The sequence below is a fragment of the Mustela nigripes genome, chromosome 5, assembly GCF_022355385.1.
Source record: "Mustela nigripes isolate SB6536 chromosome 5, MUSNIG.SB6536, whole genome shotgun sequence".
Classification (NCBI taxonomy): domain Eukaryota; kingdom Metazoa; phylum Chordata; class Mammalia; order Carnivora; family Mustelidae; genus Mustela; species Mustela nigripes.
Window position 1 is genome coordinate 147,346,714 of NC_081561.1, and position 21,675 is coordinate 147,368,388.

Consider the following 21,675-nt stretch of genomic DNA (forward strand, 5'->3'; position numbering starts at 1 on the left):
CCCCCGCAGCCCCGCGCTCCGCAGCGCCCCCCACCGGCGCCCGCCAGCCCCGCGTCCCCGCACCGCCACCGCACACCTCGGCGCGCAGCCGCGGGACCGGTGCCCCGAGCCCGGCCCGCCGCCGGGGACTTGGCGCCTTCCCGCCAGGAAGCCGCGCCGGGGGCAAGGGTCCTGCCACAGCCCGGCGGCCCCCCGCCCCCGCCCGGCCACGGCCGACCCCCGCCCCGCCGCCCGCCCGCCGCGCCCTTGTGACTCCGCGTCCCGGGCGGCGCGGACCCGACCTCCGGGAGCCCTCGCTGGTGCCGGGCTCCGGCCCGGGCGGCTCGTCACCTCATGAGGTAGTCCCGGAAATCCTTGCTCCGGACATAGTCCGCCGCCTTCCGCACCAGCGCGCCCGCCATGGCCGCGCCCGACTCCAGGCCGCCCGCGCCGCCCGCGCCCGCGCTCCTCGGAGCCCAGTGACACCCGGCCCAGCGGACAGCGCGGACGCCGCACCCGCTCGCGGGCCCGCCTCACGACAGCCGGCTCCGCCTTACGGCCGCGCCGCGCCGCCCGGCTCTCGGCCTATGGGAGGACGCAGGGCGGGAGGCGGCGGCGCGGATTGGCTGGCTTGCGCCGCACACCGTCGCTCCGCCCCTCCGCGGCTCGGGGGCGGGGCCTGATGCCGTAAAATGGCCGGAGGCGGCGGGGGATTGGTGGGCGGTCGCTTCTGGCGCGGCCGCCGCGGTGCCGCCGAGACGGTGCCCCCCCGTGTGGGGCCGCGTCCTCGCAAGGGCACCTTGGCGCGCCGGGAGCGCAGGGGTGGGGACGCGCGGCGGCGTCGCCTCGGGGCGGGAAGGCGGGAGGCTTCGGTGGTTCGGCGCTTCGCAGGCCCGTGCGGGACGGTGGGGTCCCGGGAGCTGCCTCTGGTGGGGGCGCGGGGGCCGCGCGGTGGGCGCCGCCGACGGAGGCGGAGATCGGAGCCACCGCCCGGGCGCAGGGCGGGGCTGGCACGGACCACGGGCTGGCCGGCGGCGCAGACGTGTGCTGGGGCCGAGCCGCGGGCTTGTGCAACTCCCGAGCGCAGCGTGGATTTATTGCGCTCTCCGGCGCCCTGCGCGGGCCCTGAGCCGCAGGGGGGGTGTCCGAACCGCAGGGGGTTCGGAGCTGCAGGGGGTCCGAGCCGGAGGGGGGTCCGCGCTGCAGGGGTCCGAACCGCAGGGGTTCGGAGCTGCAGGGGGTCCGAGCCGGAGGGGGGCCCGCGCCGCAGGGGGTCCGCGCTGCAGGGGTCCGAGCTGCAGGGGGGTCCGCGCTGCAGGGGTCGGAGCCGCAGGGATCTGAGCCAGGGGCGCTCGGTGCAGGAACGTGGGGAGGGAAGGGTCCGGCCCGGCAGCCGAATGGGATCGGAGTTTGGGAGCTGGGCTTTCCCCGCGGCTTCAGGGGCCGCCGTGAGCAGGACTTCGTGTTAATAACGGTCTCCGCCACATCAGTACGGAGTGGCGGCGCCTGGGGGCTCAGCCATGATCCCGGGTCCCGGGGTGCAGCCTGGGGTAGCGCTCCTGGCTGGGCGGGGAGCCTGCTTCTCCTCGCCGGCCGCTCCCCCTGCTTGCGCGCGCCCTTTTTCGCGAGTAAGTGGATAAAACCTTTCCGTTCGGAGCAGGCTGTGTGGTCTAATGCTGAAGGACATGGCGGGGTGGGCGGTGGGGGGCGGGGAGCAAGAGGTCCAGCTGCGTTATTTCATAAAACCTGAGAAAGCCCTGAAACCGCTACCTGGTCCCTGCATGGACAGAGTATAGAAAGTAAAACATGCAAACGTCGCTGGCTGCGCTGGCTGCGCTGGCTGCCTTGTGTCCCGGGTTGTAGGAGAAAGACTCCTGCCCATCCGAGTTTGGGAGTGACCGTCACACACGGGCTGTGCTCCGCGCCGCGCCTCGGTGTTGACTGGTCGGAGCAGCAGCTGTGGGGGAGACCGATGGCTGCAGCCGGAGTGGGGGAATGCCGCTGCCCCTCGGAACAATTTGTTACTTAAACTGTAACCCCTGCAGGACTTTACTAGTTACCAAGCACAATTAGATACGGCCTTAAGAAACACATATACTGGCAGCAGGTCTTTGGGGAGAAAAGACGATGTATGACCCTGAAGCCGGGCAGCTGGGGATACCTGGCTCGCCCAGGGCGGAAGGCCGCCCCTTCACAGAAGCCGGGCAGCCAGGAACGCCCGGCAGCCCAGGGCGGAAGGCCACCTGCTTCAGGGAAACCGAGCACCCGGGAACAGCCGGTCAGCTCAGGGTGGAACTTCCCTTAGCCATTATCGCTCCTTTCTGTGAATGTGCTTGTTTAACTATAAACGATACTCCTTGCTTGTCTGCAAGATGGGTAACGTTTGACCTTCATCAGTCCTTCTGTTGGCTCTTGTTTCTATCCAATGAAAGTGAGACTGTGGCGTTGCTCGGGGCAGCCGTCCTTTTCGACTGTGGTCCCCTGCTCCCAGTCGTCTGCAGCTGACTTGTTTGTGCCTGATTCTTCTCTCGTCGCCGACCGGAAGCGGCAGGGGAAAGCGGGCCGTGCTCCGAGCACCCGGATGTCACAGGGTCGGGGTTCGTGGCCCGCACACAGCGTGTCCAGGGCAGTGGTATTTATAGGACGGTCGAGTCCCAGGGTGGGTGCCCCTTGCAGGGGATCAGGCAGGCAGATCTGTGATGCCTCACAGGGTCGAAGAAATCTATATGGTAGTAGATTACGTACATTTTTTTCACCTATCAAAATCATTTGGGGCACCTTGGGGGGCTCAATTGTTGGGCGTCTGCCTTTGGCTGGGGTCATGATCCCAGGACCGAGTTGGGCTCCCTGCTTGGTGGGAAGCCTGCTTCTCCCTCTCCCACTCCCCTCTGCTTGTGTCTTTATCTGTTGCTGTCTTTATCTGTCAAGTAAATAAAACGTTAAAAAAAAAAAACACTGACACGTCACACATTTTCTTCTGGAAATTGGGGTAATAAAGACCGTTTTGTCCATTGGGAAGGACTATTGTGATGACAAGAGGCAACTTTTGAGGCGTAGTTACTGGATGAGAACGTGTTCTATAGACAGGTGTGCTGTTTCGTCCGTCTGCCCACTTGTACTCCAGCCCAGCACCCGCCTTTCCTTGGTTCCAGTCCAGGAGGCACACGGTAGTCTGACGGCTTCAGCAACTTAAAGGGTGTAGTAGATGAGTAAGCCGAGAAACCCGGGAGTTCAGTGAGAACTGGGGACACTGGCACTCCGAGGCCGGTGCGCAGTCAGAATATGAATGTGTAGTGTCTTGCCAAGTTAACTCTTGGGTCCTACCTGTCACGAGTCCGTCATGCTGCCCCCCAGGCTTGGTGAAAGCTTTTGGATTAGCAGCTTCCGTCCGTCCCATTTTCCTCCAGCCTCACTGTTCCCACACCGTTCTACAGACGTCGCAAAGAAAGTTTCACAGGCAAGGAATCTTCACGTGGCTTGACAATTCAGGAATTTCCTAGTGACTACATGGTGACATGAAGGAAACAAACATCCCTATTTCGCATTCCCTACTGATAGGAGCAGTTTAGGCCACAACCACCGGAGGACACCAGACCCAGCCACTGGAAGGGGAGAGGAAACTAATCACAGGATGCAAACTGTCGGCCCCAGATGGCTCGCTGCTGGTGTATGGGGAAAACAGGCCAGCACGCTTCGTTATGAGCATAGGCAGCTTTCCGCAGCGCTTGTGTTCTTGGCAGCCTCGGGAAAATGAAGCCCCTGGGGTGGAGGGGATTTCTTGGTTCAAGGTACTTAGGAAACATTTGAATCGGACAAGGTTAATTTTTTTTCTGCAGCTCTTCTGAGAGCCTTTACTTAGCTCACAAAAACTGTGACAGCATGAACAAAGCTTACCCGATTTCCTGAACCACGGAGCCCTTTTGGAAGGAGCGTCTTGGTAGAGCTGGTGGTCCGGGGGCTCCAGTGGCTAGGCGCCCTCCCAGCAAGGGTATGCCCAAGAAAGAAACCGGACCTTCAAATCAGGTGACTATATCCTACCTCCTTTTATTTATTTTTAAAGATTTTATTTATTTGACAGACGGAGATCACAAGGAGGCAGAGAAGCAGGCTCTCTGTCAAGCACAGAGCCTAATGCAGAACTCGATCCCAGGATCCTGAGACCTGAGCCGAAGGCAGAGGCTTAACCCACTGAGCCACCCAGGCGCCCCTTCCTACACCCTTTTATTTAGCTGCCTGCCTTTGGCAAGTCTCTAAAAACCCCTAGGCTTCATTTTTTTTTGTCTATAAAATTGAAACAGTGTCACGCCATACATGTTGTTGAGTTTCTGTGAGAATTGCCAGGAGTAACAATGGGCAAGGTCCCCGGTGGCCACCAGAGAGCCAGAGACTCAGTTACCTTTCAGTGTCCCCAGGTGCTTTGCTTTTTAATCAGGGAGAGAGTGTAAATATTGCGCCACCGTCAATCCTCCAAGCACTGTTGACTCTGTTCTGAGGACAAAGGGCTGAGATGTTATCCTGTTCCTCTCTGCCCTTGGAGAAAGGTCAGAGGTACCCCAGCTCTCTCTAGGGCCTCATCTCAATATCTCCCCACAACTGTTTGTTTCTGAGTGTGGTGAAAACCATGTTGGGGGGTGCGTATGACAGGGAACGTGGGATGCCTTCACCTTGACCTTCCACTCTCCGGTTGGATTCTTCTTTCCCTCTGGTCTCTTGGCTCAGGGGAAGACCCTGTAGTCAAGCATCCCCTCTAGGGAACCAACTACCTCTCAGGCAACAAGGATTGCCCTGAGCCAGCAAGTCCCCGTGGGTGACTGAGTCTGAGACGATGATCAGTTTGACCTTCACTGTCCCCCCCCCTGCACATAACCACCCGTCTTTGCCCCACATTTTCCTTATATAAACCTGGAAATATTCTGACACTTTGGAGCTAGCCTTTGAGACACAAGGTCACTTTTTTCCGAGCATTGGCCTCGAAAAAACATCCCTTTCTTCTTCCATAGCCACTCGTGTCTCTGCTTTGGATTTTGTCAGTGACGACAGCAGACCTGGCGTGTTTGGGACCCTTGGAGCCAAGCGCTCCTGCACCCCTGTGCCCCGGCTACAATGGCATCAACAGGAATGGAAGCTCCCATCTCTCACTGCAGACTTAGTCCGTGATGGGAGCCAGCCTGCCTTCTCCGCAGCAGCGGGATGGAGCCTGGATGAACCCTTGGGTTGTGACTGCAAAACCCTGGAAACTCCTCTGATCTGCCCTGACACTGGCTGAAATTCTCCCTTTGTGAAGAGGAGAGGGAGAGGGGGTGTGTTGACAGAAAAGGAAGCCGTGAGGAGGGGCTTCCCCTGGCTAAACCCAGGACAATTTGCGTGTCAGAAAGAACAGTGCCTACAAGCCATGGAGACTCCTCTTCCCCGTGATCCTCAAGGGAGAACAAAAGGAGCAACAAAAGACCACGGAATGGGAGAACATTCCTGCAAACCATGTATCTGATAAGGGACATGCACCTGAGATATTGAAAGACACTTACAGCCGGTAGCACAGAGATGACCCAGTCAAAGTACGAGCAAAGGACCGAAGAGAGATTTCTCCGAAGATACACACATGGCCACAAAGCTCATGAAAAGATGCTCGTCATGGGCCGCGAGGGAAATGAGGAAGCCGGAAGGAGAAACCGCTTTACACTCCGCAGAAGGGCAGCAAATGGAGCCCAGCCGGTGTCCGCGAGGGGGCAGAGGAAGGGGCCCTCGCGGACCGGAGCGGCGACCCTCGAAGTTCTTCCCATGACCACACGTGCGGCTGCGGCGGCCCCGGCAACCCCTCTCCCAGAGCCCCACCCGCGGGGACTGAAAACATGCGGTCACGCAGCCCTGGGGGCCAAGGGCGCACAGCAGCACGGTAGGTAACAGCCAGAAAGTGAAAACAACCCAAATGTCGGATCAGCGGACAGAACACACAAGATGTGGAATAATCATACAACGGGATATTGTTATTATGTTGTTGTTGTAGAGATTTTATTTATTTATTTAATTGGCAGAGAGAGAAAGAGAGAGACACAAGCAGGAGGATTGGGGGAGGGAGAAGCAGGCTTCCCGCCCAGCTGTGAGCCCATGCGGGGCTCGATCCCAGGACCCTGGGATCTTAACCTCAGCCAGAGGCAGACACTTAACATCTGAGCCACGCAGACACCCCACAATGAAATTTTATTCAGCAATTAAAAGCAACGAGGTCCTGGCACGTGCTACCACAGGGATGGGCCCCGCAAGCACTGTGCTTGTGGGTCCTCGAGGCACTGGGGACCACATGTAGTACGACGCTGCTCGTATGAAATGTCCAGGGCGGGCACACGGAGGGATCCAGTGGATGCTCGGGGGGCTGCTAAGCGCGGGCATGGGTACGCAGCCCGGGAGATGAGAATGCTCCCACATGGGTTGTGGTGACGGCGGTGTGGCTCTGTGAATGTGCTCGAAACCATCAAATCGTACACTTTAAAGGGGGAAACTGCAGGCTGTGTGAATGGTATCCAGTAAAGTTATTTTCAAAAACTGAACAGTTAAAAAAAAAAAGAAAGAAAGAAAGACCCACAACTTTTAAAAAATGCACAGGAAAAAAAGCTAATGACATAAAAACCTGAAACTCTGTCATAATTGGTAGGGCACCGGAATCAAACCCACCGGCCAGGGCCGTCTCTTACCAAGAGAGCAACGACCCCCCAGCTTCACAGACGAGCTTCTATAGAGCAAAGGCCCTGTGGTGAGCCTGGCCCATGAGGTCGTCTCCACCCGACCTGACCCGTCCTTGCCTTCTGGGCTCGGTTATCTCCACCTGACCTGACCCGTCCTTGTATTTGGGCTCTGTTATCAGGGACTGGTCGACTGTATTTTACTGCTTTCCCAGACTTGCTTTTAAGTAAGTTCCTTGGGTGGGTGAGGGGGTCAGGGTCCGTTTAAGTTTTACTGCACAAACAACAAAATGTCTGTTTAACCGAGAAGGAGTCGCACCGGCTGAGTGGGCGCCTACAATAATTACCAAAAAAGCACCAACTCTTGGTCACTGAAGGGAAAGAAGCATTTACCTGTGGGAACTATTTCAGACAGTCCTAGGGATGAAGGAAAGCTCTTCTCCTGAGGATAAGTTCAGCGCATAAATACAAAAGACGGTTAGAATTAAAGGACACAGGTGTGCAGTCCCCGAGGAAAGGGCGGGTCCAGAGAAAATGCGCGAGGTAGGCTAAGACCACTCTGCAGCTAGAGGCGACGTGGGTCTTTCCTGGCGTCATTTGCCGCCGGAAAGGGGGATGCACATGGTCTAGGAGGGGTCCAGGAAATCCTCCTGAACGGTCCTGTCGGAGAACAAGAGTACCTCCTGCTCTGATGCCTCCGCCAGGAAGGAGCCACCCCGCCTGGAACCCCAGTCCAGTCAAGCAGGCGGGGAATGAAGGGATTGAAAGAAGGAATCCAAGGAAGGGGGGACCAAGTCACCAGGCGTGTCCCGCACTAGGGCTGCTGGGCCCTGAGCCCCTCCCGCGTGGCCGGCTGTGAGGGCAACCGGACTGGAACTGTTCATGGAGTCACACGCAGAGCTTTACAAGCAGACACACAATTAAGACTAGAAAGAAATAGGTGGGGATACTTTTAATGCTATAGTCTAGTCCAATACATCAAAATATTATTTCAAAATATATTCAGTATAAAAATTATTATTGAAATGTTTTATTTTCTTCTTTCCATACTAAGTCTTCAAAATCTCGTATGTTACACTTATGATTCATCTCCATTCAAATGCTCCATTTTCTTCTTTTTTTTTTAGAGTTTATGTATTTATCTTTTTTAGGGGTCTCTGACGTAGGGAAGACCTTAGGGTTCAAGGCCAATGGCCAAGAAAGAATTTTTTTTAAAGATTTTTATTTATTTGACAGAGATCACAAGCAGGCGGAGAGGCAGGCAGAGAAAGAGAGAGGAGGAAACAGGCTCCGCACTGAGCAGAGAGCCCGATGTGGGGCTCGGTCCCAGGACCCTGGGATCATAACTGGAGCTGAAGGCAGAGGCTTTAATCCACTGAGCCACCCAGGTGCCCTCCCAAGAAAGAATTCTTGAGATGTCTTTGATGCAAAAAGGTGGTTTTATTAAAAATAAGCACAGGGGGCGCCTGGGTGGCTCAGTGGGTTAAGCCTCAGCCTTCGCCTCAGGTCATGATCTCAGGGTCCTGGGATCGAGCCCCGCATCGGGCCCTTTGCACGGCAGGGAGCCTGCTTCCCCTCTCTCTCTCTCTGCTTACTTGTGATCCCTCTCTGTCAAATAAATAAATAAAATCTTTTAAAAAATTAAAAAAAACAAATAAGCACAGGGACACGACCCGTGGGCAGAGAGAGCTACACCGGGTTCATGGGGCGTGGCCCCATTACATATTTTCAAGCTCGGAAAGGGTTAAGGATAGCACAGACCTTCAGGTCTTTTGACAACAACGTTTCCAAGATCCTAATGGGGGGGGGGCGCCCTAGCTGTTGTTGGAAAAGGTCATTTATTACTGTTCCGAAAACCCTCAGTCATGAGACCGTCCAGCTGCCAATTAGTGGGTCATATGCTTGGAGGATGGTTGCCAACATGTACTTGGGGGGCAGAAATAAAGGAAGTTTCCAAAGGAATTTTTATGCATTAAAGTAGACTCATAGGATATGGGAGGTCTGGCTGAAACTGGCTTTTGCCCTTAAAAAAGTATTAACATGGAGGCATCTGGGTCCCTAAAGCAAGGTCACTCTGTCTGTTTCAAGGACTTGTCAATGGGCTGTACGTAGTAAGGACACTTAATACATTTTCTTCTTCCTTCGTCTCCCACATTAGTGTCTGTCCCAGAAAATGGAATGCCCACGTTTTCAATACGTATCACACAGCGGAACAAGCAATAAGATAAACATCAGTGTCTTGTTTTAAAATTCCATAACCCCCGATTCCAGCTAACAAGCCGGAGCATTGTCTGTCGGGACGGAAGTTAGCTCACCCGCCCTTAGCTGCCGCTCGAGACCCAAAGCCAGGCTCGCCGAGGGGGGCTTTCCAGGCCCCGGACTGGCAGAGTTTCTACGTCTGAAATCCTGCTGTTCATGTTAGATCTGGTTTCCTCCCGGGGCTGCGTAGGTGTGTTTCAGATCAGTTCACTAGGGTGACTTTGTTTAAACTAAATGATGTTTCCAACAGAGGAAGGATTTGCACGTATTTTGCGTATATAATGTCGGCTTAACGTATCTGTCTTGGAGACGAGTTTTCTGCATCACGAACTGCGGTTTCTCCTCCCCACCCCCCGCTCTTTTCTACGCGTGGGTCGTTGTGAGTCTCCCCAGCTTACATCCCGGATTCCTGCCTCTGACCTCCCGGTCCTGGCAATGGTTGCCTCTCTTTTACCTGAAGGACCCGTGGCCACTTCCCACAAGGGCACCTCTTCCCGGGGGGAAGCCCGTGACGGGGAAACTTGAGCTCTTGGGACTGTGTCTAGACTTGAGTTACATGTTCTCCACACGGGATGTCAGTGCCGGAGATTGGGACGTCAGGCGGCCCGTGGCCCGTGTGGCCCGTGTGGCATGAATAGCCCGGGAGCGTGATACTGTCACACGGTGGAGGCAGAGACATTAAAACGCAGAACGAGAGCAGGTTGGGTCTTCAGAAAACTGTCACCCACAGAACTGGTTGACCTCAGCCCGGGTTAGGCTTGTTGACATGGCCTCAAAGGAATGTCCCTGTGGGTCCGGCTGGAATGCGGTCCTAAGTGGCGTATCTGAAAGCTAATATTTGGTTGTCCTTGTCTGTCATCCCTGGCCTAGTTCTACACTTAAAAGGAGAAGGTGCAGCTTTACCGAATTCCCCGTCGGTCAAGTCAATGTCGGCATCACCAAATCATTAACCTGAAGGGAACACTGCCTGTGTTGGCAGTAAGTTTTCTGGATGTTTCCACCAAGGAAGAATCGTCCTGAGTCCCGTGTGTGAGTCTGGAGCCCCTCTCCAGGAGCAAGCAGCGTGCCCCGTCGAGTGCGGAGGCCCCGAGACTTCTGTGAGGTCCCCTTGGTGGAAGGACCCGTTGAGTCCTCACGCTGCTCACGGTGGCCCGGTCAGCCTGAACCCTGGACTTCCCGGTGCCGGACGGCACGCATTTCCCTGCGGCCCCACAGCCGGGGTACCAGGTGTCGAAATTGTTTCCCGGCGACGTCTGGGGTGGGTGGGGAGCAGGAGGAATGGAAACGCAGCTCAGATCGGGGCGGGCTCCCACACTTGTCTCCATGCTGTTGCCCAGTTTTGTGCCGGGAGCTTTGCTGGCTGGTTGTTGACGAGTGCGTCCGGCGTTCAGGTAAACATGGGGACTCTACCAAGCTCATGTTCCAGCAGGACAGGCAGAGAGAGAGAGAGAGAGAATCAAGGCAGGTCGCGCCAAGGGCGAGGAGGGAGTCCAGGGACGGACAAGCCCCCGCAGGACTGCACAGGGCAGGCTGCCCTTCGTGTGGGACCGTCAGTCTCTCAGAGGCCGGAGCAGCCCTTGCAAGGCCCGGGAAGGGTGTCCCCGGCAGAGGACACAGCAGAGCAGACCAGGGCTGCCTCTGTCCGCCCCTCTGTCCAGGTCACAGCAGGGGGTGTGTGTGAGCAGTGGAGGGTCAGGCACAGGTGTGTGGGGTGAGCAGTGGCCCAGACCCCCAGCCCTGTCCCGTGGCCTCGGGGCCGTGTTCCCTGACCCGCTGGGTGGGAGTGACAAGGGAGCCCCTTCTTAGAGAAGTAAGAGCTGTTGAGAGGGGACACCCGTCCTGCCGGCAGGAGACCAGTGACATCAGAAACCCACCAGCTGGTTCCGACCCAGAAACACAGCTGTGGAGGCGCGGCAGGTTGAGGTCTGTCTCCCCAGATTCACACTTTGAAGGCCTGTGCCTGGCGGGACGGTACTGGGGGCCTTTGGGGGTGATTAGGTTGAGGGGATCATGACGATGGGCCCCTTACGGGAAGATCCCAGAGCGTTGTGTGACCAGGAAGCAGGTCCCTGCCTGACCCAGAAACCCCGGACCCTCGACTCAGACGTGCCCCTCCTGAAGCATGAGGAAGGCCCCGCCGTCAGCCCCGACTCGAATCAGCTCTGCGGCCCGAAGTGCCCCAGACCCAGGGAAGGAGACCAAGCGCCTCTAGGTTCTCGGGTCCTGCCACGCAGCCTTGTGGGTCAGGCTTGGTAGGATCGTGGTGTGGGTGACTGAGGGGTGGTCCGGGCTCCGGGGGACCAGGGCATGTCCGGGCACCGCACCACCGTGCTGGGGAGCTTGTCTTTCCTGCACGGACTGGAGATTGAGGGAGGCTAGAGCGAGTAGGGCTGCTTCCGTTGCTACCCAGCAAAGTGCTTCTTTCTTTTCTCTGGGCTTTTGGGCTCTGCTGGAAGGTGTTTCCCGGGGCACACACGTGGCTCCCTCCCGCTGACCCAGCAGATGCCATACGTAACCCGCAGGCCAAGGGGTGTCACCATCAAGTGGTCTCAGTGGATGAACCAGGGAGCTGGGCTCTTGGCTACTCTAGGGGCAGGAGGAGGTGCCCCCCACGGCCCATCCACTGGGAGATGGGGGCTGACGAAGGCACAGCCCCCTAGACACACAGATGGAAATGAAGACAGAGGTCCCCAACCGGCTGAGACGCTGGCCGGGGGACAGGAAGCGGGGATCAGGCATGAGGGAGATGGGGACGCCACCAGCTCTCTGCCGACTGCCTCAGCGATGTGGGCTGTCCTAGCTCTGTCTCTGCTCGGGCTGCTGGGACAGACGGCCACACCGGAGGCTTCAGCAACAGACACTGACTTATCACTGTTTGGGAGGCGTGGGCAGGGCTGGTTTCTTCTGAGACCTCCCGGCTCGGCCACAAGGCCATCTTCTCATGGTGCGTCCACACCCTTGGCCCTGTGTGTGTGTCTACCTCTGGGTCCACATCCCCCCTTTTTAGAGGGACATCAGCCATCTTGGGTGGGGACCCAGCCCAAGGACCGCATCTTAACTTGACAGCAGCCTCCCTCCAACAGGTCACATGGTGGGTCCTGCGGTCCCTCTAACATGAGAATCTGGGGGGAGGACACACTTGAACCCAACACACTAACAACCCACAGCTTCTCCTGGGTTTTATCCTGACTCATTTCCCATCGCCCCCTCCTGTGTCCCGGTTCCTGTAAGTGGGTCTGTGGATGGGGCTGGGCTTTCCGGGAGGCGCGGACGTTGCCTCACCGTCCGGGCTGAGGCCGGAGCCCCTGGGAGGGCGTCGTCCCCGGGAGGCGAGCAGCGGAGACGAGTCTGGTGCAGGGCGGTGGTCGCGGCAGGGCGGGTGTCTCCGCCAGCAGAGCCGCACACGGTGGGGCCTCAGCTCTTTCTGCTTACACGGGCTAGAGCGATTCTCTTGTGTCTAAGTCTCCCCACTGACACACGAGAACGGTGGCGTCTAGCGGAACTTTCCGTGATCGTTGGCATGGGCCAGAGTCTCTGCCATCCAACGTGGGAGCCCCGGCCTCATGCGGCTGTGGGACACTTGGAAAGGGGCCGGTGCGGCCAGGAACTGAAGTTTGAAGTGTACTTAGTGCTAAGTGTGAGTGTTAATAGCCGAACGTGGGCTGGTGTCCACTCCATTGGACAGCACAGCCTCAACGGCAGGCGGGATGCGCCTGCAGACAGACCAATGACACACGGCGGCCAAGGTCATGGGGGGCTGGGGCCAGGTCAGAGAGCCAGACCTGTGCTGAGAACGGCCATGCTGGAGGTTTCCTTGGACAGAGCATGGTGATAGCGGCATCATTGTCTTTTGATAGAATTTTGAGCTGCAAGGTCGAAAAGGGGTTTGAGAAGTGACGTAGCAGCAGGAAGGCCAGGCAGGAGGTGACCACAGAGGTGGAGGTGAGAGCAGGGACCAGCGGAAGGAGTGAAGACCAGCAGGGAGTGAAGACCCAGGACTGCGAGGGGCGGGAGGCAGGCCCCGGAACAAGGATCTCCGGCTGTAGCCTTCGGAAATGCTGTGTGGGGAAGTGTTGCGACCGAGTTCAGGAATCTGGAGAGGCAAGTGTGTGTCTGCGGGGAGCTGATATGCAGCTCCTGCGGCGGTCAGTGAGCCCCGCAATCACACGGATGGCCTGGGCCCTGTGGGGGGCGCAGGAATGAACTTCGGGGATCCCCCTCACGTCACTGAGGCCACCTAAGCCACCGGAGGACGCCAATGCCCTATTTAGAATCTCATGCGGCCCCCAGCTCAATACCTATTTCTGTGTTAACAAATCACTTTTTGTGCCAGGCCCTGTGCTGAGCCCGGAACAGAAAGAACACTTCTTCATCGGTGTCCTGGGCAGGAGGAAATGCGGACACCCGAGTTACCGACAATGGTTACTCCTGTCATACTGGCTCTCTGGGGAACAATGAGCTCTAGAGAAGATTTATGGACACATGGCCCAAGCTGGCCTGGAAAGGACAGGCAGCGGTGCCTGGGTGGCTCAGTGGTTAAGCCTCTGCCTTCGGATCAGGTCATGATCTCAGGGTCCTGGGATCGAGCCCTGCATCAGGCTCCCTGCTCAGCTGGGAGCCTGCTTCCCCCCAAACCCCCACCCTGCCTGCCTCTCTGCCTACTTGTGATCTGTCAAATAAATAAATAAAATCTTTAAAAAAAAGAATATTAAAAAAAAAAAGGATAGGCAGAACCCTGATAATGGAAAGAAACGCTCGTGACCAACAATGCACCCAAGGCAATCTACAACGTGTGGCACAGGCAGCCGAGCCGATGGCTGGATATAGACAGAGCTGTGGTTAAAGCAAGTGCGAAGTCCTTTCAGGGACAGAGCTGCCTGGCACCCGGCTGTGCATTCGATGGCATACCCGACCCACTGTGACTCCATCAGGCCCAGAAGATGGCCAAACTGCCTCTCCATTTTCTGCAGGATGAACAGAGTCATACTGAATTAAAGTTCTCCGGAGAAACGGAGCCAGTGGGAGATATGTTTCCATCTCTAGCTACATCTCTGCATCTATCTATCATTGATCAATCAGTTGATCTATGTGTAGAGGGAGAGGGAGAGACATACATTTTTAGGAGCCGGCACAGCCATCACGAGGGCCGGCAGGTCCGATGGGCACAAACGGAGCTGCGGGCGGCGCACTAAGCGGGTCTGACAGCTGGAGACTCAGACAGGGTTTCCATGTCGTCTTGGGGAGAATTCCCTCTTCTCTGGGAAACCGTAGTCTTTGCTCTCAAGGTCTTCGTCAGATTGGCTGAGGCCCAGGACATCTGAACTGCTTTACTCGAGTCAACTAATTGTAAGCAGTGATCACATCTGAATAACCGTGAACATTAATCCCATCTAGTCCACCAACGACCAGACCAGAGTATGAGCGGACCCACGGGCACCGCCGTGCGGGGCGCCGTCTTCCCCAACTTACATGGGGGTCCCGGAAGGAATGAAGGCATGAGTCTGGACACCACTGGAACCCTAGGGGTGTGGAAGCCCTCTGGCTTCCTTTCTTCTAAAACGTCAGGAGAGTTGCCTGTTGGGGGCTGTGAGGCCCAAATTCAATATTTTGTCATTAATCATCTCAAGGGTTTAGAGTCTAGATTGTCACTGCTGCTCATATCAATGCCCGCTGGGCTGATTTTGAACTCTTTCGGATGTCTGCTAGTGGGGGTATCTTGTAGCGAGGCTACACATGTCGTTGGCAGCTCTCGGTGTGGAGTGGATGGTCACACTCCCCACGCAGATGCCACCCGGCAGCGGCAGGGGCCAGCAGCAGCCCGAGGACAGAGCGAGGGGATGGGAGAAGCAAGACCTTACCTGCAGACCCACTGGCGACCACACAGAGTCCGGGAATTACTGTTAGCCTAGAAAAAGATTACACTTCATAAAACCCATGTTTATTCAAAAAAATCTATTCAGAAAGTCTGGAAAGCGTAATAAATATCTGTATAGTGGCCGTCCATCTCAAACATAAAATACAAAGCGTGAACATATTGACCTATAAACACAGACGCGGGCTTGTAAACAAAGTGCCGAGTCGGGTCTGGGTCGGAAGCTCCTCGGGCCACCAGCGGCGGAGGGTCCGCGTCGCCCACGGCTCTGCCCGGGCTCTGCCAACCCATGCTGGGTGCTCCTCCTTCCTCTCCGCCGGGGAGCTGCGGCGTCCTTTGCACTGGAGAATTTTAAGGGCTCTTGGAGAGGCGAGGGGCAGCGAGGCCGTGTGGAAAGGAAAACAGTGCGAATCAAGTTCATCGTGTGCTTGGGAGAATCCGTCAAGTGTGAGGCCGAAGTCTCACTGCGCCGCCGCAGGAGCAACAGCGTTTCACGACCGACACTGGCTACCATGGAGCACGATCATCGTTTAACACGTCGGACAATCTTCCGGGCATCAACACACACAAGGTTAGGTTAAAATCACGGACAATCTGACCTAAGGATACAGAAGAAACCTCACTCTTGCCCAAATTTGACTTGGGGATGGCATCCGGCAGAGCCTGCCCCCCGCCGGGGCGGGACAGGTGTTCCTGTCAAACGGGGGGACTGCAGGGGGGTGAGGCCACAGTGGGATCCCTGGGGGGACCGCGGGGCGGTGGGGGAGGAGGCCTGAGGGCCAGGGCTCCGTTTTCTCACGAGAGTCTGTGGGGCTGTGATCCGGCGGGGAACAGTTCCATGGTCTGTGGGGCTATTATCCAGAGGGGGATGGTCCTACGGTTTGTGGGGCAATGATCCAGAGGGGGATGGCTCCACGGTCTGTGGGCTATTATCCGCAGTGTGGATGGTTCCATGGTCTGTGGGCTCTGATCCAGGAGGGGATGGTTCCATGGTCCATGGGGCTCTGATCCGGAGAGTGGATGGTTCTACGGTCTGTGGGGCTATGACCTACAGGGGGATGGTTCCATCATCTGTGGGACAGCGATCTGACTCCCTGCGGTCTGGCCGCCTGTGCGAAGCCCCCGGAGCCTCTCAGGGCGGGCAGGGAGCCCCGCACAGAGGAAGTGAAAGGGGAAGTGACCCTTCCTCCGCACTGATACTGCTCAGAACGCACAGCCACTGGCTCTTCCACTGAAGACCTGCGAGCTGGGTTTCAGCTCTGGTACCGACTTCTCTAGGCTGACTTTCTGGAAGGGTTTCAAGTGTCGCTGTGTCCTGGAGAAGGTGCGCAAGTGGCGGTATCTGACAGACATTCAAGTCGAGTCGGTTCATCCTGACAGGTGCCTGTGGGGTCTCTGCCACCACCACTGCCACCCCCTGCCCTTGGCTAAGGGCAGGACTTGGTGCGAGGTGAGCCCCCAGGTCGCTCTGTGACTCCCGGAGTGGCAGGTGCCCTGCGTGCCTGGTGACACTGAGTGAGGGGACGAGCAGGGGCGGCGGTGTGCAGAGAGCGCCCTCTGGCCCTTCTCCTCTCCCGGTTGCTCCCGGGCTCCGCAGGCCTGCGTCCCTCCACTCCGCCTCTCTGTGAGCAAACCAGCGGCTCAGCGGCACACCGCGGCGCAGGAGCCCTGGAGCCGTGGCCCCGTAGCGGACGGAAGGTGTGATGACCTCGGTGGCTTCCTGGGAGGGCAAACCCATGACCTAAGGGCCAACCAGTTTTTCCCAAGCTTCTAATCACAGATCAAATAATTCAGATCTGAAACAAAACTGTTGGGAACCAAGCCTTTGTGGCCTTGGGGAAAAGCAATTTCCAGTGAGAAAATACGGGAGCTGCCTCAGGAGGCTTTGTGGGAGGGAAGCCAGTGGCGACCCTGCCCCCATCTTTCCTTCTGGTGGTTCTCGGGCGGCGAGAGAGGCTCACAGAATAAGGAGCGCTTCTGAAACGAGGTTACGGTTTCAGGCCCAAGCGCACTTGGAACAAGCTAAGCAGTTATGCCCAGGATGCCACATGTTGCTACTGTTTTTGTCTTTTCGAGGTGTGTAGCTGCTTGAGATGGGAACAAAGAATGACGAAACAGGTCTTCCGAGTGAGATTGGCGGAGGACCCCAGGAGCCCCGCGCCCGGCCAAGGGCGGCGGGGAGTCCTGGGCCGGCCTGGAGGCTCCCCCCATGGGGCTGGGGGAGGACACCGAGGGCCACACGCTCTCTCCTCTCCTGTCTGGCAAGGGCGCCCCACCTGTCCCGGTTTCATTTAAGAAGCGCACAGCTCCTCCTGTGCGCGCCCCTCCCTGTGGGAAACATCAAATGTCCCGGCAACATCAGGTGAAAAACAGAAACACAAACGCAACAACACAAAAGCACAGCTTCTACAAAGTGCATGGTGCCCCGGGTCACCCATCTTCTGGCTCCTCTCCAGGCCCCAGGGTGGCAGCAGGGCCTCCCGTCCCCCTCCTGGCTGCCGTGGGGCCGGGACTGCGCCTGGAAGGGAGGAACAGAGCTCAGGGTTGCCCGGGCTCGCGGGCCTCCTGCGGCCCAGAGAGGGGAAGGCAAACACAGCAAAAACACTGCTTTGGGATGAAAGCACATGGGGCTGACAGAAGACCGCAACCAGCCGACCAGCCGTCGGGCCCATCGCACACTCTCAGAACCTCTGGGCGGCCTTGACCACCGCTAGAGCCAGGGTGGGGGCGTGGAGCCCCAGCCCTGCAGCCCCGGCCGTCGGGGGACAAGAACACTGGGCAGGGGGCACAGGCTGTCGCTGGCTCCTCCCCAGGGACGCGCCATTCTCGTGAAAAGAGGCCCCCAAAGCAAAGATGCCACCTGTTGGTTCCCGGCCCTTTCCCCATGTGGGTCTGCGACCTGGAGAGGACACCCAGCACCGCAGTCTGGAAGATGGGCAACGGGACGAGGGCTCTTTGGATCAACTGGAGGGGACCTGGCGTCTACTCCCGGGTGCCATGTGCTGACCCCGTCCTCCTGGCAACACCACACCACAGAGGCCAGCCCCTCCCGGGGTCGGGTGGGGGGCCGTGGGGGGAGCTGGTCAGCGCGTCCGCCCACCCGAATCGCGGGGACGTGTGTGTCGGAAACCTGACCCCCTTCCTGGCTTTACCATTGGAAAAAATATCTCTCTGTGTAAATATAAGCCGTGATCATAAAAGACCCACAGAGCCCGAAAGAACCCTACAGGCGCTGCTCATGGTGGTGTGCAGTGAAGTGAGTCCGTCGGGCCAGCTCGGGGCAGGGAGGCAGCAGGGTGGGCACAGCGAGGCGCTGAGAGGTCACGGTCTGGATCCATCCAGGCTGAACAAGAGAACGTGGAATGAGCAGAGGCTCCCGGGCCTTCGAGACGGGCACAGTCACCCTGGCAGTGCCCGGGACGGAAGCCCCAGCCGGCGCCGCCCGCCCAGGATGCTCTGCGGGGCCTGCTCGCACTATAGCCTCGTGGACGTGAGTCTCTTCATGCCCCTGCGCTGAGCCAGGCCGGACGACAGCACTGGCTCCAGCCGCGGGGCCTGGGGAGTTCTGTTCAGAGCGAAGTAGGTGGCAGCCATGGCACCCTGGGGAAGGAAGGGAGAGGGCGGGTGACTGTGGTGCCCACCCGCTCCCGAGGGGGGCGGCCTCCGGATGCCTCTGGACCTCGGTCTCCCCACCACGGCGCCCGGAGCTGGCAGGGTCCCGTGTGCTCCGGGCCTCCTGAATAAAAGCGGTTTTGCTCTCTGACCATCCCACACCTGCCTTCAACTGTGTGTGTGGCCGGGGGGGTCTCCGGGAGCCTCCGGATGAGATCGCAGGATCCCGGCCCTATGTTACCTTACCACACTAGCCAGATTTTAGAAGACGGGCTTTACCCTCCAAGGACTGAGACCCGGGAGTGATGTGGCCTTGGTCCTCCCCACAAAGCTCCGAGCAGCCTCCGCCAAGCACACGAGGCAGAAAGCACTTGTGCTGGCAGTGTAGACCCTCCAGTCCTCGGGACGTCTGTGAGTCCATCTACACGGCACCACAGGTGCAGGTGCACCACGACAGAGGTGGGCAGGGACCATTGCCTGGCTACGGTCGGGTCTGAGGACGCCTGGCTTTGGTGACGCTGACCACAGTTGTACCGCATGGTCAGACCTTGTGAGGCTGGGACCGTCGGGCGGCGAGGGTGCACCCAGATCCATTCATTTCCTGCTACTCTGTTGCTGAAAACCTTGGGATCCCTGGGACTGAGACCGTCTCCCTGATGGCAGGTGTGTCCTGATCTCTGTTCCCTCGATAGCCCTGTGTTCCGTTAGGGGCTTCGCATGTCAGAATGCTCTAGAGCAAGCTGTCTAGCCACATTTCATGAGGCTGTGCCCTGGGAAGTGCCTCAGGAAAATGAAGTGAGACATATGCGGTGTGCGACGGGGGTGGCAGACCCTTGCCCTCAGGCCCAGTGCAGGGCCCCTGCTCCCACGGACCGGCTTCTCCAGCTGCCCCTGGCCACTTGCCGGCTGTATGCGTCATGGACATGGAGCACATGTCTGTGCACCACCAGGGGATTCGAGGAGGAGCGGCTCTGGAAGCCTCCAGCCCTCATGGTCTGGGCCCCTGCGCAGAAGTCCGTAGACCTCCGCTCTAGAACCCAGGGCTCTGGAGCCTGGAATTGGTGCCAATGTGCGACTCCCCCCACCTCTCTCTCTCCCCCCCTCCCTCCTGCCCCATCTGTCTGTCAGTCTGTCTCTCCTACTTCCTGTCTCCCTCTCTCCTTCTGTGTCTCTGTCCCAAACATGTACATGTGCCTGCCACACACATGCACACGCACATGCACACGCACACAGGCACACAATGAAGCTGCTCAAGATTGTTACCAGAAGCTGTAACTCACTCGGAGTTTCGCGTGTGATTGCTTGTATGTGTACAAATGTGTAGAACTAAATAAATTAGGGAGACCTGTTTGTGCCTCTTACTGGTTCCCCATCTGGTTCTCATCTCACGGTTACTTTTGGTTAATTGGGGGGGATCAGGGCAACTTTCCTGAACCCCCCACCCCCGGCATCCCGCTCTCATGGCTCCCGGTCCGCACCTTCACCAGGTGGACGTCCTGTCTGCTGAGCTGGCTCTGGGACAGGTACTCTCTGTTCACGATCCACGGGTGTTTCAGGACTTGAACTGCCGTCAGGCGCTGATGAGGGTCTACGTGGAGCATCTTGGACACGACATCCTGTAAGGGACGACAGCAGAAGCTGATCCAAAGAGCCTCCTGAGCCAAATTCCTTCATTCCTTCCCACGGCAAAGCCTCACCATTGTTCTGATTCTCTGCCCTGATAGGGGAGGGGGAGTCCAAAGTTTACTTTCAGCTTTAAAAGTACATGAATGATTTTTGAATTTTAATGATCATCACCTTGATGGCTCGCCTCAGGTTTCTATCATACTAAAGGTTTGATATGCAAAGAGAAATCAAATGTAGACATGTTGGACGGTGCATGTAATTTACCAAACTACTCTTTTAGTAAAAATGATACCTTTCCAAAGGGAGAAGCCAGAGAACGACTAGCCACAGATATAAGCAGCGATGACAGTGCATGTGGTGACATTTTTACCAGCACAGGCCACGGACATTTGCTACAAATCAGCACCAGCCACAGAACTGTCCGTCTGGAGCCACTACGTGGGTCCAACGGGCTCATGTCCCATAGGGATGATTTTCTTATGTGACCTAAGATAATCACAATAAAGATTCCTAGGACTGTGACTTGAAGACAAAGCTTCCCTTCACGTTCACTCGTGGCACTGTACACACACGTGTGTGCACACGCACGCGCACACACAGTTACAAGTATGATGTGCATCTCCACGGCGTTCGCGACGCTCTCTGCACATGCGTTGTGCGCCCTTTCTTAAGAGTCATCGGGATTGGGGCGCCTGGGTGGCTCAGTGGATTAAGACACTGCCTTCGGCTCAGGTCATGATCTCAGGGTCCTGGAATCGAGTCCTGCATCCGGCTCTCTGCTCAGTGGGGAGCCTGCTCCCCCCTCCCCCGCCCGCCTCTCTGCCTACTTGTGATCTCTGTCAAATAAATAAATAAAAACTTTAAAAAAAAAAAAAAAGAGTCATCGGGATTGTCCTTGGGGGAAAGTGTGTCACTGTCCCCGTTTTGCAGATGAAGACTCTGACATTTACAGTGATAAAACAACTGCCCAAGGAAGACCCAGGAGAATCTGTGCTTTCCTACTAGCCTGCTCACCCTCCTCTAGCATTTCCGTGACATTTCACAGGGAAGTAAGAGTTAGCATGGACATCAGATGCTGATGATGTACTCAACAGAATTTTTGGTCATAAACCACAACAGAGAAATACTACAGACTAATCCAATATTCTTTTTAAAACAGAGAAATCTAATGCCTTTTAATATTTGGTAACACTGATCTTAGTAACTTCTTGGAACAAATAACTCTTGGAAGCAATATTGTTCCGATTTTCCACGTACACAACTGAAAGCAGAGAGACCTATTTTGTTTGCTTAAGATCTCATAGTAAAGCAACGTTTCTATGCAGGACATGCAAGATGCGCAGTAACAACACAGAAATCCATAGACTTCATCAGATTTTGGAGAACTGGAGGTTTTGTCGTATGTTTGGGGAACACAGAGAGGGGGGAAGGCATGGGGCAGATGGGGCAGAAGATTCAGTGGCGAAGGGGCACGGAGAAGTTATCAAGGTCGCAGAAGGCAATGAATCCCTCTGCCTGCAGCAGCAATCCTGATACTTGACTTGACTGCTTTCCTGACACCTTTTCTCTGCTCCCCACTCCTACTTCCAAGGTTTCTCATAAAATTTCTCCTAAAGAAATCACCAGCACCTGAGTCCTGGTCTACTTTGG

The 21,675-nt window shown here is 56.9% G+C and overlaps 3 protein-coding genes and 1 long non-coding RNA gene across 8 annotated transcripts in view; 1 reads left to right on the forward strand and 3 right to left on the reverse strand.

The window, feature by feature from the left end:
• MPC1 (mitochondrial pyruvate carrier 1) overlaps positions 1 to 486 on the reverse strand; it is a 17,479-nt gene extending 16,993 nt beyond the window's left edge. The window contains exon 1 of one of the 2 annotated variants that reach the window (XM_059401411.1): positions 331 to 486. In XM_059401411.1, coding sequence (XP_059257394.1) covers positions 331 to 401 — 71 coding nt within the window. In that variant the 5' untranslated portion in view covers positions 402 to 486. The remainder of the gene's footprint in view (positions 1 to 330) is intronic. The other variant, XM_059401409.1, reaches the window with a different exon arrangement.
• A 46-nt stretch (positions 487 to 532) lies between these two features.
• LOC132018738 (proline-rich proteoglycan 2-like) lies at positions 533 to 1,501 on the reverse strand. Its single transcript, XM_059401599.1, has 2 exons — positions 1,473 to 1,501; positions 533 to 1,274 (listed from the first exon to the last, which is right to left on the reverse strand). The coding sequence occupies exons 1-2, from the start codon at positions 1,499 to 1,501 to the stop codon at positions 533 to 535; spliced, it is 771 nt and encodes a 256-aa protein (XP_059257582.1).
• A 4,130-nt stretch (positions 1,502 to 5,631) lies between these two features.
• LOC132018460 (uncharacterized) lies at positions 5,632 to 13,939 on the forward strand. Its single transcript, XR_009404544.1, has 2 exons — positions 5,632 to 10,306; positions 13,249 to 13,939. It is a non-coding gene; the product is annotated as an uncharacterized LOC132018460 (long non-coding RNA).
• Positions 13,940 to 14,831: 892 nt separating this feature from the next.
• The window catches only part of RPS6KA2 (ribosomal protein S6 kinase A2), a 295,060-nt gene continuing 288,216 nt past the window's right edge, over positions 14,832 to 21,675 (reverse strand). For all 4 annotated transcript variants that reach the window (XM_059401415.1, XM_059401412.1, XM_059401414.1 and 1 more), the window contains 2 exons: positions 19,878 to 20,015; positions 14,832 to 18,387 (listed from right to left, as the gene is read on the reverse strand). In XM_059401415.1, coding sequence (XP_059257398.1) covers positions 18,262 to 18,387; positions 19,878 to 20,015 — 264 coding nt within the window. In that variant the 3' untranslated portion in view covers positions 14,832 to 18,261. The remainder of the gene's footprint in view (positions 18,388 to 19,877; positions 20,016 to 21,675) is intronic.